At 41.3% G+C, this 20,182-nt stretch overlaps 1 protein-coding gene across 1 annotated transcript in view; it reads right to left on the reverse strand.

Annotated features, from left to right (window-relative positions):
- Positions 1-1,428: 1,428 nt before the first annotated feature.
- The window catches only part of LOC148040105 (UBX domain-containing protein), a 72,702-nt gene continuing 53,948 nt past the window's right edge, over positions 1,429-20,182 (reverse strand). The window contains exons 8-10 of the mRNA XM_087696653.1: positions 4,088-4,196; positions 3,614-3,912; positions 1,429-2,676 (exon numbers count right to left, since the gene is read on the reverse strand). Coding sequence (XP_087552779.1) covers positions 2,506-2,676; positions 3,614-3,912; positions 4,088-4,196 — 579 coding nt within the window. The 3' untranslated portion in view covers positions 1,429-2,505. The remainder of the gene's footprint in view (positions 2,677-3,613; positions 3,913-4,087; positions 4,197-20,182) is intronic.

A 20,182-nucleotide genomic window follows, 5' to 3' on the forward strand; every position in this document is an offset into this window, starting at 1 on the left:
ATACAAGGGATAGTCTCTAAATGGGCTTCTTCCAAAAACTTGTCATATTTAGGAAGGAGGCTCATTCATCTTTTTGGGCATGCATTAAGGTTCAACAATTTTGAAGAGAGATTAAAAAATGGCCAATTAGAACTATTATGGATCATAAGGCCACACGTAAATAGGCTCTATTAGGGAATAAAGGAAAAATGTTTATGGCAAAGTTGATGAGGGTAACAATTTTATTAGTTAGAAATCTAGTTTTGAAAGGTTCACCTCATGAAATAGCCAAACTTGGCTTTCCTACTTCAAGTCACTCAAGTATCCTCCAAAAAGTACTCCTATCAAAACCATTTTTTTTTCCATTACCAAAAACTTGATCACTTGCCTATGCCACTTTTGTATTAGTATAAGAAGCATTGCCAACTAAAGCCATGAACCTTTAGTAAGTTTTGCTCAAATTTAAATGAAGCCTCCTTATTGATTTAAAATTTTGCCTTTGATAATTAGTAATTCTAGCTAGGAAGTACAAAAAATCTTCTTGTTATTTATTGATGTAGCCAAGGTCTTTCAATCCCTCTTTGTAATGATTTCGCTTGTATTCTTGAAATTGCTACTTTCCACATGAATTTCGCTCGTACATTTAAAAGCTTTCTAAGCATATGTTTCTACTACAAAAAAGCGATAAGTAATTGGTAGGAGAGACAACTCGCTTCTTTGTCATTTTGAATTTGTACTTGTACTATCATTTTCATCAAGAGTTGGTTTAAATAAATTTACCTTATTTTCAAATTTCTTTAACAACAAATTTGCATCTAGTGCCCACTCGTGTGCATTCTATTGTCACTATTTTTTATGATTGAATATGGTAATGTGGGCTAGTTTTTCCAATATGCAAAAGAACACCACATGCTAGCCCGTAGGAGTTCTCTAATATTGATGTAACGATAATAGAATGAACTACAATTAAAAACAAAGACATAACTTGAGGTGCCCAATAGCACCTCTAGTACTCATGGAGGACAACACACACATGATCATACTAGAGGACCCTAGCTCCAACTCTTATGCTACTCATCTCTAATAATGTTCTCTCCATTTAAAAATGAACAAAAGGGTATCAAACAAATTTTCTTGATACGAAAATGAACTAAGACTACATTACCCTCTTTCTAGGCTTGCCCAAATAAAGGACCACTCGAAATCAAAACTTTGAAGTGCTAAGATATCCCAATTAACTTAATCAAACGTTTCAAATATCTGTAATCAATAATAGACCCTGAATCAGAGGGCATTCCATCTGCAAGCAAGGATGAGCAAAAACCATATATGTGTTTTCTGGGCGACCATGAAACCTTTAAGACTAAGTCTGCATGAAAAAGGCAAACATGAAACAGCAAAGACAATGAAATTGGATGCAACACAACCCCTCCACTAGAATGCCATTCAAAAGGAGAGGAAAAATAACTTTCTGCCAACACACGAGAAATACATCATTACAGATATGACAAAACACCCATTGGATCGCAACATGGAAGCCCTTGGGACTACCACACTTTTGAGTACAAAATGTTGAGTGGGCTGGGCATCTAAGCCACATACAACCAATCCCAAATTAAAACCTACCTAGTGGGCTATAAGGAATGCCAGGGGGACCTCGAGTACTCTAATATAAAATCTCAGTGGCTTATGTGTACTCGGGTGCATAGGGTTGAGAACTTCAAATTGAAATCGAACATGTTGGACATGCCAACATGAGCATTTTTCTCAAGCGAACGTGTTAAAATACTCACAGTTATCCATCATGGGAAAAGCATATTTTGTATCTTGTTTCTCAAAAATCAGAGTCTTTGAAAACCTCCTCCAGTCCAGCATTGTATCAGATTATACAGAAACCTGCTCTTTAAAACTCTCCTCCGCCTTTTAGCCTGTCTCCAATGAAGTGAAGAAGCAGTGTGATAATGGATAAAAAATAATAGAATTGGCTTAATTCTGTGTCTACCATCAAGTGATTACTCAAACCAATAATTGCTTTCATTTCAATTATATATGCTGGAAGCGAAGACTACAGGCATGTCCAACTAAAAGGAAAGCCATGTTCAAGACCCGAGAGGCGAAATGGATACTAATAGACTGAGGAACCTGTCATGATGACAGGATGTATCTGATTTGCAGAGAAGAAAGTACGTCTTTTGGCATTGTCAACCATGGAATATCTGAAGTAAAGCAATCACCACATGCGCAAATATCAAGTTCCAAATGATTTGCTGACAAGATTAAGGAGCAAGATGACCCTAGAATCACAAGAAATGCCAATTGCTATTCACTCATCGACTGCTCGAGCATGAACCGACCACAGTTCCAGCTCAAGGTAGGCCTATCTAAGGTAGATCTCACACTACCTTCCACTATAAGACAGCGAGTGCTAGGAGGTATACACATATTAGCAGTTATGCTACACTCATAGCTTGACGCACATCAATCTTCACTGCCAAAATTGCATTAGATAATTTTAGTTTTGACTACTTAGTCCCATGTCATGACCAGCATAGAGTTTGCAAGCCCCGCCTCATCAATACTGGCGTTCCTCTCATAACTGAGTACTCCACCTCCGAGGCCTGGGATCGGGTGTGTGAGATGAAAAGATCTCCCATCAGCAGCTTCCTTGACCTGGGAGTAGCAAAAGGACCATAGCAGCTGCATATAACAAAAATCAACGCATGGAAGATTGTTAAATATTACTGAGGCAGAGGAAAAACCATTTATTGAAACAAAGCTCTAATGATAAGTACAATTGAGGGATTGTAAAACAAACTTCATAAGCACAGATTAAATATGGGACACCAATGTACTCTGTTTCTTCTGAATGTTCTGAACTCTCAATCAACCTTATCCTGCAGTTGTTAGACCTGCAATGTGCCAACAAAACTAAAAAGACTCCTTTTGCATCCTTGCAGGCTGGGCCCTAATTCCAGCAAGGGAATTTGCAAATTAGACAATACACGTGGTGACTGTAGCAGCAACAAAGCAGAGTTCAACTCTGTTGGGCTGGGACAACCACCTAAGGCTAGCCTGGTCTGACAACTAGGGTTGGGGATTAGTGCACAAATATCTAAATAGTGCGGCTCACTTCTTGCCCTTTCTTCAAACAAAACTCATCTGCCCATGTGAGCAAGGAAATATAGGAAGGTTGTCATCAGATCACATTCAAACAGAAATGAAGCTATTTGCAGACAGCAGCATCCGAATTCCATAAAATTTTCCTGTATGGTTTCAAATGAATTGCAGAAGTATCCAATTATACTTCTGACTTAAAATTTTATAACCTGTACAGGCACTGGGATCCAATCAGAAATCTTTACTGTTGCAATAAATGGGTGACAATGAATTGAACAATTTCCAGGTCACAGTGCAGCAACCTGCATTAGTGTCAAAACATTGCTTCCTCATTCATAAAATGAAAATAGACAGGATTTATGTCAAAAATGGCAACCTTTTAAACAACTTGAGCATGCATTATGCTTGTGTGTTTTGGTATAAGCATTGTAGAGTTTCAAGGACCAGGCTGCACGACTGTCTAGACACACGTTATTTGCCTTTCCAAGGACAAAAAATCTTTTACTTTGGAGGTTACCTGAATAGGATCAGCACGCAAAAACCTCCTTTGACCTCTTTTACCATCTGGGAAGCGAATGGCCACCCTACAGACTGTTGCATCTGCCTGTCCAGGTTCCTCTGGTAAAGGTGGATAATAACAACATTTGCGAATGCTGTTATTCTCTTGTGAGGCTGCTTCTACATCTTTCAAAGGAGTCTCACTTCTCCCATCAGCAGATTGAGGTTGACTTGATTCTACTGACTGCTCCCGTGTATCCTGTAAGGAGGCAGCAAGGGCCTGTTGAAGTTCCTCCTCCTCCTCTACATGAGACTTCACTGAGAAATATCAGCATTTAACACACCATAAGAGTTCCAGGTAAGAGCATTTTAGTATCAGTACTCTTTATATAGACATTATCCCAAATAGTCCCACATATTAATTGCATTTCTGGTTAGTCTTATCATGTTCTGAACAGGAAACCAGTGTTTTTTTGTTGGTATGCAGACATGCCTTTGGGTATACTTGATGAGACATAATTTGATTCTCTTGGTCGCTTAGGTGGATGAATATTCATCTGCTTTTGCTCCAAAGGTCCTTTATCCATGTACGGCACAAGATCCTGGATAACAGAATCAGCTCAGTAGAAAGCCATAATACTGCAAACCATGATGCAAAATAATTGTTGTTGGTCTTCAACACAAGTTACACAGAATTACTAGACTTTGAGAATCAGCAGTAATACTCCTTAAGCTCAGGGCAATGACAAACAATGGAACCAAAAAACAAATGGAACCCAATCCAGACCTGTATACAAAGAAGAACTGTACTTTGAGCATAAGCAGTAATACTTCTTAAACTCTGGACTTTGAGCATCAGCAGTAATACTTCTTAAGCTCAGGGCAATGACAAACAATGGAACCAAAAAACAAATAGAACCCAATCCAGACCTGTATACAAAGAACTGTACTTTGAGCATAGGCAGTAATACTTCTTAAACTCGGGGCAAAGACTATGAGGGAACCAATAAAATGAAAAGTAGAAAATCCAGAACTTGCACATATGAAACACAAATCGAGACCTACTGAGAGATGGAGCGAGAAAGTGGTAAGAGGGAGGGGGAGAGAATGGACACACGAAGGGAGAAAGATTGACGTTGTGAGGACCTTTCCAGAAATCAAGAACTAAATTTATCAGCTAAAGGAATGTCTTGTGTATCTGGCCACAAATAAGGGAAATACTAGCTACTGTCTTTTCGGGGAATGCTCTTGTCCATAAATACACACTCTTGAGTCATGGTGCAATGACTTTTTAAGTGAGCTTAAGGCTTCCCATATGACAGCCTTACAAAGACTATATTTAGGAGATAATACAACACCTTTATGATCAGTCTTTGGATGAAAAGTTGACACCCTGTGTGTGATCGTGATTAAAAAAAAGGCCATTATGTAGTTGAGTATAGGCACTGATTTTGGAGCCCAAGATCATCATCATATGGCTGGAATTAGGGGGAAACACTGAGCAAACTGATCATGGAGATCTACATGATGATGGAGACATGGTCATAGCAGGCCAAGAGGCTGTATGTGGTGGGGAGGCGATTGTGACAGTCAATAAAGAGGCCAACCACACTGTTCTTGAGCAAATGGAGCAAACCACATGCTTGTGTGCTGTAAAAGGGGAGAGAAAGAGGTATATTTCAGCACCTAGGTGCTGTCCTTGAAGAAGGGGGAATGTCCTTTTATGAAGGGAAGGCACTGAATTGAAGAGGTGAAATGAAAGTACTGAGGGTGTGTGCTTGGGTGGAGAAAAGAATGAGTTTTGGGGCTGTTCTTGTTGTGAAGAGGGGTGCCGCCCGCTCTTGAGCAGAGAACATCGTCACTTCCATCCATCCACATTGGATACAAGAGTCAATCTTCATCAAGCTCCTGCACTGCAATGCAATAGTTCGAGTGTTCATGGTTTGTAATTGAAGGTTCGTGATTGAAGGTCCGCATAATGGGTTGATAGTGGAGTCTCTTTTGGCATTGAGTCAGTGTCTCGCCTTTTTGGATACCCTAAGTGGGAAGTTGTGATTTCATTTGAATTTTGAATGTGTACTAATGTTTAACAAGGAGACGGGAGACGGCATTTGTATACTTTGTGCCTAATAGTCTACGTCACCCTATGTGCTTTTTTCCCATGGTGCAAGTGTTGAGGAACACTTTACCCTTCACCCATAGTTTGCATTTTTGCATTTCTGTGTTTTGTGTTTAGGGTTTGCAGCTCCAAAAAGGGGCGCCATCCTAGACTGAATGTGCTTGTTTATAGGCCACTCTCTCATTCATTCCTTATGACCGATTCATTCAGTCCATCACCTCTTCTTGCCAGCCTCTCCACTACCCTCACGCCCCTTTAGGAGAACATTGCGGTTTGTGGCTATCTTCATCATCTTCCTTGTGCTATGGCACCCTTGTTCCCTTGTATTGCATTCACTCTATCATTCAGAACTTCATCATTCCATTCATTAGAATTTCTTCTCTCTTCTCTTCTCTTCCCCATGTTTGCCGAGTTCACTCTGTGTTCCTCCCTGTAAACCCTACTGTCTCCTTGGTATGTCATCTTTTGACATGGTATTAGAGCTGGATCTGCTCAAATAGTGGCAAAGATCCTCCACTCCAATGAAGGCAAAGAGCGTTGGCGGGTTCGGCATCCACTTCTCTTCTTCTTCCGCTGCATCAATATCTTGTTTTTGCAAGTTTCAAGTGTTTTCAGCTTGCTGGCCACACCCCTTTTGCAGAGGACATCACAGTCTCAGCTGTCCCTTGCTGTCATCTACAGTCTGCGCCTGTTTCCAGCCTTCCACCCGCAGTTTGCAGCCGTTTACAGCAGAGCGACTGTTGCTGATCACTCTCCATTCAGAAAACAATCTCATTTTTGCAGATTTCAGGTATTTCAGCTTGCTGCCCACACCCCGGACATTGCGGTCAAAGCTGGCCATTGCTGTCTACAATAGTTTGGCGCCTATTTCCAGCCTATCACAAACTATTCAGAGCTGACTTTAGCATGTTGATTGCTACTATTGGTTTTTTCTTGCGTTTGTAGTCTTCCTCTCTCCTCACCTGCGTTTTTCTATTGGTTGCAACCTCTTACTGCTGGTCGCATCCTCCTCCCACTGTCAGCTCACTTCCAGCCCTTCCACTGCCCTCCTAGCCCTTAAAGCAGACATTGCTGTTTATGGTTTGTGGTTGACCTCTTCCTTCTTCATCAAGGCACACTGGTACCCATAGCTTCCTTACCAACAGATGACCAAACTACTCGGTGCTCCTACTATGGCATCACCAGACACACCGTCGATGCTTGCCGACTTCGACCTTTGCTTCCCACCCCCCCCCAGAGTATATGCGTCTTTCACCAGGCACTCCTTGTGCCACCTGTCCTTTTTGGGCCATAGAGATCGTTCTGCATTGGCTATCAGAGTACTATGCTAAAGGCAATAAGACACATCTGATACGCACTAAGTCCTTTTGGAGCACATGGAGGATCGATTGGCGCTACGACCTCTTGGAGATCGTCGCAATGCTAGCGGTAATCTTCTCCCACCTATTTTCGAGTACAGTGGCTACCACGGCCTGCAGTTCTACAATCCGCCGCCTCCATCGAGAGACAGTGATTGTTTGATATGGTCTCCTCGTCAATCCGCTCCTTTGAGAGAGACTGGCTGCTCGACTCTTTCCTCTTCTTCGGCTTCACAGTCCGCTCCATTGAGAAGAAGCGACTATTGCCCACTCAGTCTGAGCCCCATCCTTCACCCTCGCCTACTCAGGTTTGAGAAGCCATCTCTAGGCGTTCTTCACCATCCCAGATACCTTCTTCGGCATGATCGGGGGCACTTTCTTCATCCTTAGACATTTCGGAGTCCATGATCCATGAGTTTTTGGATTCCCTATCTATCTCAGAGGGGGATGATCTTTCTTTGCCCTTCGAGGGTTGCACCTATTCCTCTTAGTGTCAAATGGGATCCCCACCCCCCACTCAATCCTTCGCACACCCTGGCGGAGGCCTTTTATCTTCTTCTTCTACCCTTAGATGGGGTGGCTTCCTTCCAGTGGTCATCTCACCTATTGATACCCAAGATCTCTAAGGACCTACCTAGATCGGGGCCTTGGAAGTTCAGTCGCGACTTAATGACGAGGCCTTCGTATTCCTTCCCGCATGGATACACGGAGCTAGTGGGTTCTCTCCCAAGGTCGAGTTTCAGGTTCTCCAGTTCAGTCAAGCTACTATTCTTTACTGCAAGTTACCTTTCAGGTGGAAATGTTGAATCTTAGGAATCCTCTACATCTTCCTCTTCCTCTTCTTGTCCTGGTCACTTGGTTAGCATGGAGCCAACTCCCAAGATTGAGTACGGGCATATCCTTATGGTTCTCGACACCACACAAAGTCTGACATTCCTTCTATGCATTACATGATTTCATCATCTTTGTACTAGGGTGCTTGGGCAAGTGAACAAATTTCCCACGCGGGACACTGTTGAAGTGGCACCTGCTGCATGAGCATTCTTCAGCATGTAGCATTCTATCTCCACCTCACTATTCCCTTCTCCCCCTTTTTGGGCCTGAGAGAGGGTGTTGAGAAACCTTCACCCTTCACCCGTAGTTTGTGTTTTTGCATTTCTATATTTTGCGTTTAGGTTTTGCAATCCCAAAAAGGGGCGCCATCCTAGACTGACTGTGCCTATTTATAGGCCACTCTCTCATTCATTTCTTATGGCAGATTCATTTAGTCCGTCACCTCTTCTCTCCAACCTCTCCACTACCCTTACACCCCTTTAGGAGGACATTGCGGTTCGTGGTTCGTGGCTGTCTTCATCATCTTCCTTGTGCTATGGCACCCTTGTTCCCTTGTATCACATTCACTCCATGATTAAGAACATCATTTCATTCATTAGAGTTTCTTGTCTCTTCTCTTCTCTTCTCCATGTTTACTGAATTCACTTTGTGTTCCACCCCGCAAACCCTACTATCTCGCTAGTACGTTATCTTTTGACAGCAAGGAGTGTCACTTTCCTCATAGACATGTTATAAGTTCCACCTTTTAGAAAGTAGTAGTTTCATTCTGAGTTAAGAGGGACAAATAAGGTTATGTACTAGTTCAAGGCTTGTTATGATCATCACTTCCATTGTTTCAGTATCTTGAGGTGTATCTATTTCTATATTTAGTGCATTGTTTTTGGTATGGACAGTACCTTACAACATCTATAAAAAGCCAAAGACGTGAGGATGCAATACAATTGTCATGGCATCTTGTCATAGAGTATAATCGAAAGTATGACTAAAAAGGGCATCCAATTGTACAAACCTATCAATATAAAGCACCGAAACTGGCTCCTCTCTCCAACAAGAAGACCACATGAAGACTAGCATAAAATGCCACAAATACTACATAAGAATCATTCAAATAATACCTAAATAATGACAAGTGTGCTAGACCCAACTAGCATACACAAACTCACACACGAGTTGGCAATCTTGCTAATACCTTGTCTTAGATCATGGGTGATTTAATACAATACAATGATAATGACTCATCATAGTCCATAAAACATAGAACCACCAAATTAGATACCCAACCAATGGGTGACTAAGCTACCGGTTCGTCAACAATGTCTCGCAATAGCATACAAGACTATCCTGTAAAAAATGCCTCTAAAGATATGTGACCATGAATCCCCTGCCTTTGGCTAAGAACGCCAAAGTGTCCCCTCCTGTGAGCACAAAACTAGGAACCAAGCCTGCTCTCTCACAAATAACACTCTATCATGAATCTGAAGGTCAATCTTACCTCCACGGTTTGAACCTGCTAGACTTCTGTCAATGCATCAGGGATGTCTCTCTTTGAAACATGTGCACATGTATACTTGCATAGATAAGGCGAACTACCTCATCTCACCACCCTCTCACACTTCCTCTTTGGCACTAGAGAGTCGTGAGGGATGACCGTATAACTAGGACTAGGGGCAATCAAGCCCTTCCCTCAATCAAGAAGTGGATCCCCTTTGTGCCTTGGACTTCGCCTTGGCCGGAGAATCCGAGTCGGAGTCTGAGGAAAAGGATGCATTGTCAGAGGAGTCTGCATCCCACTTCTTCTTCTTCTCCTCCTTCCGTGAGGTTGCTAACTCCTTGCAGTCCTTACGTAAGTGCCCCTTTTTACCACAATGATAACATTGGGCCTTCGACTTCTTCCTGTCACCCCTCTCTGAAGTTGTAAAGGCCTCACTTAAACCTCAATAATGAGATAGAAACCTTCCCTATAAATGCAATGATGCCTCGTGCTTAAGCAGCATTGAGGACATATGTGTAAAGCTTGTATGTGTAGAAGATGTTTGTGCCCACAAAGCATCGGCCACTCCATCAAACTTTGGGGGAAGCTTGTAAAATATCATTTCCATGAGATGTGCCTCTTGAAGGGCACACTGCATGTATCAAGTTGATCTTGTACTTATGTAACAAGGAGCAAAAATGACCAAATGGTGTCCTTTGGCTCAAACTTCATCTATTGAAGCTGTCCATAAAGGGCCATTGCACGCATGGGGGAAGGTGCCTCATATAACATTTGAAGCTTTGACCATATTTCTAGGGATCCCTTGCAGGAGGTAACCACTGGTAAAACTTCTTTAGAGAAATACACAAAAGCAATGCAGAATATATATGTGCATCGTTTGAATCCCGTGTAAGCATAGCTTCCTCATGGTTGTTCTCATCAAAATCGTCGGGAAGAGGAAAAGGACGCTAAGGCCAAGAAATGGCTTCAGCAACACCAATGGGCAGCAACAACCAAGCAGAGGAGGAAGGGAATAGTGGTCGGAGAGGAGGAGACTAACAAACTATGGTACATTGTAAAAGTGCTCACACATGCCTTATTTATGGGGGATTTTAGAGCATTTGTCCTACCATGTGCAATAAATGTCAATAATACAACTAAAGCCTTTTTGGGACTGATAATGGAGACCAAAATTATGTGAGAGGAAGGACAGATCGAAGCTCCACTGAGAGTACAATTGACAATGTAGAGTGTGAGAGCACGACACCCAATGCAATAATCTGAAGTGTAAGGTGCAAGTACAAAGTACAACCCTTAAACCTTAGGGTTGTAAGAGGGTGATCACACCTGAAGAGTGTAAAACATGATAAGTGCCCAAACTACATAACACAGATACATAAAATGAAAGAAATAAATCTAGGGAAAAAAACCTCTCATACGGAGAGTAAAAAGTGCCCCAATGTCCTACCGAAGATCACCGAAACTCCTTTATGAGCGTAGGCATGAGTCAAACCCAACAAACCCCCTGGAGTAAAGAGTGATTAAGATACAAGGGTCATCCACCAAAGGAGATCAAATTTAAAGCATTGCGAAATGCTTCAAATTTGTCAGGAGGAAGAGCTTTGGCAAAGATGTCTGCCGCATTTTTGGTGATAGAACAACAAGCAAGGCTGATATCTCTTGCATGTAGCCTCTCTTTGACAATGTGATAATGGATCTCAATGCTGAGAATATGCTTTACTGTGGTTTTGAAGTCAGAACGGTTGAGAAACATGAGTTATGGATGCATCCAATGGTTTCTAGCAACAATTTTGGACTGTTTTTCAGTTTTCCATTATGTTTTGCTGGCTGGAAATTTTCAATGAGTTTTGTGCATATGCAATGGTTCGACAACAGTGGCCAATGTTGTGGTGACTATCATGCCAAATTGAAATTCCTGTATTATATACTTTTGATTTGGCCCAATGCAGTGCAATCGAGGATGATTGCAAGGTTTTCAAGGGGGAGGTCTGTCATGAGGACGTGAAATTTTGAGATGCTTTAATCTTGCTAGTAACATTTGATTAAGTTATTAATCAAATGTGCAAGGTTGTTTAGCACATGGGATACACATGGCAGTTATTTCATGGGAACGGGCCAAGGACCTTGAGGATGCAGTAGGTGTTAAAGGCAAAAGTTGTGTTAAGTTATCCCAACTAGGTTTTGGTGGTCAGTTGGTGCCAGGTTGGACCCTAGGACAATGGTTTGGCCATTAAGTGTCAGTGGGGATACTAGGAACTAGCATTAATTAATTAATTAATGCTAGTCTAAGGGTCAACAGAGGTTGGAAACCACTCCAAGTTGCAAGTGGCCTAACCAATTTCATTACACATGGGCATATTTAATTTCAGGTAGGGTCAAAAGGGCTGAAATTAATTTTCAGAATTAATTAATTTAATGGCTGAAAATGCATTAGGAAGGCTGCCACTTGGCAAAACTTTCCCATGCAACTAGGGAAAAGGCTATTGGAGGGTGGTGGAAGCTGATTGCAGCCATTCAAGAGCTTGGTGGAGGGAGAGGAGGTGATCAGATTTGGCTTTGAGAGGCGACGATGACTGATCACGCGCCGCGACAGGACAAGGGGCAGCAGGTTTTCTCTTCCGCCTCAAGAGAGGCGGCGGTAAAAGAGGAGGGCTTGCCAGCTGAACTCCTGATTTACCCCTCTTTTGAAGCTGTTGGTGCCATCAGATTCGTCATCAGAGCTACGAATCAAAAGATACATTTCAGCTGATTTTCTCTCTCTCTACAACATTCTCTCATCTCCTCCAGTCTATACTTAAGCATTCTCAATAATTCTCAGCCATTGGTAGCATAGTACAGCCAAATTTAGTGAACAATAGAGAGTTTATTGCTATAAACCCTAAATTACAGCAGTAATTAGGGTTTAGCAGCCACCTTGGAACCCGTGCCATCAGTCAAAGGCATTGTACACTGAAATCAGCACCGGAAATTTGTGGAATTGTGAGGATTTCAGATGCTAGCCCATCTATTGTGAATTTGGGGCATCACTTGACCAGTTGGGGTTCCATTAGAGCAAGTCCTGGGTCAAGGGGCAATTTGCCCAAATGCTTTGCTAATTTTTGGAACAGCAAGGGGCTTTTGGATTAGCCAAGGAGATCGTGAAATCTCGGCTTGTAACTTATCCATTAGCAATTGAAATTAAAGAAATACCAACAGGGTGTCCACTGTCCAAGATTATAAAGATAAAGTGAGCATTTCAGTTTATGTTCATTTGCTGATTGTTGTAATTAAGTGCTTAATTAGGTCAAACCACCCTATCTGAGAAGGAAGGCTGGTTTCATGCTGTGGTCCCCCCTAGGCATAAAGCAATCCAAGAGTCCTAGTACCTGCAAGTAACGGAAAACACGCTTGATAGCTTGCCAATGTGACATGCGTGGCTGATGCATGTACCTGCTCAAGGCTAAAACTATAAACTGTATGTCTGGCCTTGTGTTGTTGTATAAGTAAATAAGAAATCCAACTACTAGAGCATATGTATGGATATCAAACAAGTCACTCTCATCATGCAATGACAGCTTCAGTCCAAGTTCCGTTGGTGTACACACTGGCTTGCAGTCTTATAAGCCAAACCCCTCAAGAAGTTTGCTGCAAATTTTGTTTGAATGCTGAAATCTCATCAACATGTGTCCCTATAAGCAAAAGAGCATCAACATACAGACATATGACTAGCAAGGATCCCCCCTCCTTACATATGTAAAGAGTAGACTCTGATGAGCTCTTTATGAAACCTTGGCTGAGCAAAAAGGCATCAATCTTTGAATATCAAGCTCGAGGAGCTTGTTTCAAACCATACAAAGCCCTTTTCACCTTGTAGACTGACTGTTCGGATCCCTCAATTGCAAAACCAATGGGCTGCTGTACATACACTTCTTCTTGAAGTTTCTCATGTAAAAATGCACTCTTTATATCAAGTTGATGCATAGTCCATCCATAATGGGCAGCCAAAGCAACCATAGACCTAATGGTAGTTATGCGGGATATAGGAGCAAATGTCTCCTCATAGTCAATGCCTTTCTTCTCTGTGTAGCCCTTGGCCACAAGCTAGCCAAAGCAACTATAGACCTAATGGTAGTTATGCGGGATGTAGGAGCAAATGTCTTCTCATAGTCAATGTCTTTCTTCTCTGTGTAGCCCTTGGCCACAAGCTTGGCCTTATATTTGTCAATGGATCCATCTCGATTCCTTTTCAGCTTATAGACCCACTTTGTACCAATGGCTTTCTTCCCATCAGGCAAAGATACTAAATTCCATGTTTGATTCTTTATGATGGAATCAAACTCAGCTTGCATTGCTGCCATTCAATGCACACTTTGTTGTGCATCCTCAAAACATTCAAGCTCCTCATCATCAATTGTATATGCTGACATATCAAACTCCATCATATGTGCACTATTGTGCATACGAGCTTGCCATCTAGTACGACCGGCAGTAAGAGCACACAAATGATGATATGTCATAGTCTGCAAATACCATCTAGGCATTTGCCTAGCCTCCTGATTCTGTACAAGCTCTTGCTAAATTTCAAAATCAGCACCTTGCGAAAGATTCAGATTAGCCATGGTCTAATTTTCTACAATACCCAATGGAGCAACTGGCTGAACATTAGGTTCACTTGCTGAAGCTCCAGTTGTATCATCGAAAGAAATGGGCAACAGCCCTTTAAATACATCATTGGCAGCATCATATGCGTCAAAACCAGCAAGAGACAATTCTGATTTTTCATCGAAAAACCACATCCATGTTGACAAATACCTTTTCAGGGACACGATCATATGACCTATATCCTTTGCTCTCATTGTTATACCCCACAAAAATGCATTTGACAGCCTTATTATCCAACTTCTTCGTGAGTATCTTGGGAATGTGCACATATGCAAGACATCCAAAGGTATAAAAATGCCCAACAGAAGGTTTTCGCCTGTTCCAAGCCTCAAAAGGTGTGACATTCTTCAATGCTTTGGTGGGGCACCTATTCAAGACATGGCAAGCACACATAACTGCTTCCATCCAGAAACAATGTGGCAAGCTTTTTGCTTTCAGTATACATCCGGCCATCTCCACGAGTGACCGATTCTTCCTCTTTGCAACCCCATTCTACTGTGGAGTATAAACAGTAGTGTACTGATGGACAATGCCTTTTTGCTTCAAAAAAGTATTCAGCATGGAAGACATGTATTTCCCCCTCGGTCCAAACGGAGAGTCTTAAGCCTGTAGCAAGATTGATTTTCAGCAAGTGCTACAAAAGCCAAAAATGCATCATACACCTCTGACTTTTTTACCAGAGTAAACCCAATAAAAATGAGTAAAGTCATCAATGAAAGTGACAAAATAGTAACAACCACCCAGTGACTTTATCTGCATAGGGCCACATATGTCTGAATGCACAATCTGTAATCTGACAATTGCTCTAAAGGCAACATCACAAGGAAACGAAAAACGATGCATTTTTCCCAAAATGCATTCCTTGCATATATGCTCAGGTGGTCTCTCCAAGAGAGGTAAGCCATTAAGCATCTGTGTATGCTGTATAAGCATCAAGCCACCATAGTTTACATGCCCTATGCGAGCATGCCATAGCTTCGCCTATGACATAGTAGGAGTAAGAGTGGATGCTAGATAGACCGATTGATCAATTGAAAAAGCATTCAGCTCATATAACCCATGGCATAAAGTGCCAGTCAAAACCAAAGTCATGTGTTCCTTATCTCGCACCATGCATTTGTCATCATCAAAGGTGACTTGCAAACCACACCTTGCCAAAGAAGAAATAGATAACAAATTTTTCTTTATGCCTGGCAAAAACGAAGCATCCTGCAAACAGAGAATAGAGCCATCAATGGCTGTCAACACAATCTTCCCTATATCTCTAACAAGGTACGATGCACTGTTGGCACATTGTACAAACTTGCCAACCGGGGTTGCAATAATGGAGAAAAACAAATCCCTTCACGATATGATGTGCCTGGAAGCACCACTATAAAAAAACCATGTTGTCACATCCTCAGTAGAGCTAAGTACTCTATCAGCCCAAGAAGAGTCATAACTGCATGTGTAAAACAATAGTCCTTGTTTGCAACAAAGTATGTGGACTCAGTGGTAGTAGAAGGTGCACCAGAAACACACATCCCCGACTCCTTCTCCTTGGCTATGCGCTTTCTACATCGAGTGATGTAGTGTCCTAGCTTGTTGCAATAGTGACACTTGCCCTTCTTGGTTTGCATGTCCCCCTGTTTCTTGCTACTCTGTGAAGCACCTGATGTCCCAAAGCTCTACGGAGCATTTTTTAGCTATTATTTCTTGTCTGCTCTTTCTTTAAGGGCAAATTGACCAACTGAAGGAAAGTAGTGGTTGTGGGAAAATCTTCATGGTGAGGTTCAAGGCTGTATGAAAGGCCAAATACGAGGGCGGCAATGAATTCAAGGTAGTAGATATCAACAGCACATCTAAGTAATACTCATCTACATTCACAAGCTGCTCACACAAGTCCTAAAATTTTATTTGGATGATCAGCATAGAACCACCCTCATCCATCTTAACAATCTTGAGCTCTTTCTTCAAGAAAGAGATACGTGCCTCATTCTTTCCAGCAAACATCTACTCTAAGGTCAACCACACTTCTTATGAAGAAGCTGCAAACCGAATGTAAGGGATAATAGTCGACTAAACTGCCAATGCAATCAATGACAAAGCATGTGCATCCCGTGTATTCCATGCCTTTTGTGCTATTGATCTCTGGGGAAGTGGCTGAGCCAGAGCAGGCTGAGCAGATTGAGTTACCCGCTGTCCACATTCTCCTAGAGGAGTAGCAAGAGCCACAACTTCGGGCCTAATTTCTTCATCGCTAACATAATCCCAAAGATTCTTCGCAATCAACACATTCTTCATCATGAAGGACGGAGGCAATAGTTGTTGCCATCCAATCTATCCTCCTTGAATACATATGTAAATACATCACCTTCCTCATTTGCCATGATAGATGTCACTAATCAGCGAGCAAAAGAGCAATCCTCAAGCCTGGCGAAGCTGGAAATCTCAGAATTTTCAGAAATTACAGCAAGTACTTTGCTATAATTAGCAAATTTAATCATTGTCGAAAATTGTCTGAAATGCGCGCTATCCAAGGTGCAATAAATGCTTAGCGGCGCTGAAAATACAAAATCCCCAAAATACACAAAATTGGTCTATTTCAAACTGTCACAAATGTACATTTGCCAATCTCTAAGTTGATAGCAAAAGCCCCAAGTGTTTGACTCCAAGTTCACAAAATCTTTGCAGTAATTGTGTCCCAAACACATGCTGGAACAGAGATTGCCTGCCTAAGCAAAAGCCCCTTCCAAGGAAATAAATTTGAATAAAAATTGACAAATTTCACCTTTTGTTACCTCTAATATGAATTGAGCATATACAATAAGAGTTGCGCAAGCCACCCGCCAAGGACCAATGGCAAGCAGACCTGTGGCGAGTGAACCTAGCCTTTGGTAGTAGAGCTGCTGAAGCAAGTTTCAGGCACAAGTGACGGAATAGGCAAGGTGGCAGGCGCTTGACAGGTCTTGCAAGTTGAGCAAGTAACGAGCGGACACAATCAAACTGCATTGGCATCTGGCTCAGGTGGTGACGGCTCACAACATACTGGCAGCGCTTGGGATGTAGGAGGCAGAGACGAAAGAGATAGGGGCGCTGCAAGCAAAGGCACCGCCTGCTCAAGCAGCAGCAGCCCTGGTGCATTGGGCGCTCTTGTAGCAAATGCGTTGTCTGTGGGGCAGCATTGCAAGCGTTGAGAAGTCCTGGCAATGCTAGCCAGGAGGGCAATGGAGACTTGTGGATGAGCTAGAAGAATTTGGAGTTGTGAGCCGATGGCTCAATTGGCGGTGGAGCTGGTGATGATGGTCGAAATGTCAACTTGGTTGAAGCTTTACTTTGATTCCAAATGGGAGAGGAAGAACAAATTGAAGCTTAGTTGAGAGTACAGTTGACAGTGTAGAGTGTGAGAGCACGACACCCAATGCAATAATGTAAAGTGTAAGGTGCAAGTACAAAGTACAACCCTTAAACCTTAGGGTTGTAAAAGAGTGCTCGCACTTGAAGAGTGTAAAACACAATAAATGCCCAAATTGTGTAATACAAGTACATAAAATGAAAGAAATAAATCTAGGACAGAAACCTCTCGTAGGGAGAGTAAAAAGTGCCCCAACATCCTATTGAAGATCGCCGATACTACTCTATAATTGTAGGCATGAGTCAAACCCAACAAATTAAAAATTAATGCAATACAATTAAAAGTTAATGCACTTAGTGACTTTGGGGGCTGATAATGGAGACCAAAATTAAAAGTTTATGAAATACAATAAAATGTCAATGCACCTAATGTCTTTGGTTGCTCAACAACAATCCAACTCCCTTGTTGCATAACCACCACCATGCATAGAAGAAAGGAAGGGAACAACATTTAGAAAAGACAAGAGGAATTGAATGTGGAGAATGGATGCGGGACAGTAGAATGCTCACACATGCTCTATTTACAAGGGATTTTGTAGCATTTGTCCTACCATGCGCAACAAATATCAATAACACAAATTATTTTGTAAGAGCTTAGAGCACTTCCGTCCACATTGTATCTATCTCTCATATTGTATTTGTTACACCTGCAGAATGACATGGCCCACAAATGATAATGATAGATGTCAAGATTAAAGACTCAACAATGAATAATCATAGACTCATATGCCATATAAACTCCAGAAAGAGAGTACTCCGTAAATAATGCGTGAAAAATAAACTATGATGTATCATGTGTAAGTGTCAAATGATTACAATATCTCATCCAAATGCCACTCAATCATAAACATGATCGACTAACAATAAGTCTAAAAAGTGCAAGTCTATCTATCATCATCTATCATCTAATGAGAGTCACTCGGTATCATCTAAAGGCATGTCCTCTATCTCATTCTTCTCATGGCTACTAGCAAGAGCACTAACACTTACTGGTAGAGAAAAAGGAGGCATCATCATTGTCATCATCTACTACTAGAGCTGTTGAGATAGAAGAAGTTGCACTTCGACGTTGAGCTTCTCTTACTGTAGATGATGCATAGCTAAACTGCATCCAATGCACAGTGAAAACATCTCCTCATAAAGCATGTTGTAGATGTCTATCTCCTCCTTTGAATTGGTGGGAAAACTATATATATGAATCAAACCTTAAACGCAAATATATATGTAAGTATGATTCGAGTGTGATTTAGACCTTGGAGTTGAATCATACATGACTCTAATTTTATTAACATATTTTAACATCATTAGTATTCAGACATTGTGTTGTAAAAGCTTGTATCTCTTGATTACAACAAAGCCCCAATTTTCAAATTCGAAATTTTATCCTTTAAGCTTCAGCTTACACACACACGTGTGTGTGTGTAGATAGATAGAGAGAGAGAGAGAGAGAGAGAGAGAGAGAGAGAGAAGAGAAGGTGTTATCTTCAATGTTCAAACTTTAAAGTTTAGACTTCAGCTTTCAACCTTTATATAACAAACCTTTTGTATATCAATTGTTACCAATACATAATGGCTCAATGATTCCAAATTAATTTGAAGCTCGTGTACTTTGAAAGGTAATTAATTATTTCATCTTTCTATTTAAGAGTGGCCAATAGCCAAAATGCCTTATAGCTATACTTGGATCGTCATTGATAAGATGTCCAAGAGAAATTAAAAGTTTAGTCAAGCGGTGAGATTGACAAAAAAGCTCAGCTGGCTAAGACTTTTACACTCAAATAGTCACATTGACTAGAACCCTATATAATGAGTGGTTTCAAAAAGTAAAACCATATGCACATGATTGAAGAAACAAACCATAAACCGATGAACCTATATAATGAAGCTTTGTAAAAGCTAAATTTGACAACTCCTGAAATTTAGGAGGTTACTATTTTTGGAAGTTGCTCAAATGGAAATTTTGTTCACGTCAAAGGCTTCGGAATTTCGCAAAGAATAATTTTATTTTCATCAACTATCTTAAATTCTAACCATTTCAAAGATTTTTAAAGTAGAAGGTTTGGAAGCTTCTTTCTCTAGAAGAGTGATGTGGCATCTACAAGAGAACATGTGTCATTTTAAAGAGACAAGTGCCCCTAAACTTGTCATTTTTAACACATACTTATCACTTGTAGCCTCTACTTTCCACTTTTGAGTATCCACGCCCCACACCTATATATTGAAGGTCTCTCTCTTCATTTGAAACAAGCTCTCATGCTGAAATATCAACCACATGCTTTATACTCTTCTATCTATCTCTCATCCAAGAAACACTTTTCACTTACCTTGATCTAATCCAACTACTAAAGAAGGAAATCAACTTGCTGCTTGAAGTTTGGAGAAATTAGGGTTTCAAAACCCTAATTTTCAAAATTACAGTAAATTACTCTTTTGTATATGGTTCAAGCACTCAGTGCCTATGGTTTTGTTTCAATAAATTCTTGAAAAGGAAGAGGAACTAGTTTTCCTCTCAACATGATGGCGACTCTCTCTCTCTCTCTCTCTCTCTCTCTCTCTCTCTCTCTCTCTCTCTCATTTTCATGGTGATAATTCATCAAGTTAGTTAAGTTCAAAGTATTCTCATTCTCACGTTCTTTCCCACACTTACACTTTAGGCTGTGAACAGTGACTGTAAGTTGGGCGTTGACTCCTCTCTCTCTCTTTTTTTTTTTTCGTAAACGACTCTCTCTCTCTCTCTCTCTCTCTCTCTCT

Source organism: Lygodium microphyllum, chromosome 2, assembly GCF_053477565.2.
Source record: "Lygodium microphyllum isolate KBCC chromosome 2, Lygodium_microphyllum_v1.1.10, whole genome shotgun sequence".
In the NCBI taxonomy this organism is placed as follows: domain Eukaryota; kingdom Viridiplantae; phylum Streptophyta; class Polypodiopsida; order Schizaeales; family Lygodiaceae; genus Lygodium; species Lygodium microphyllum.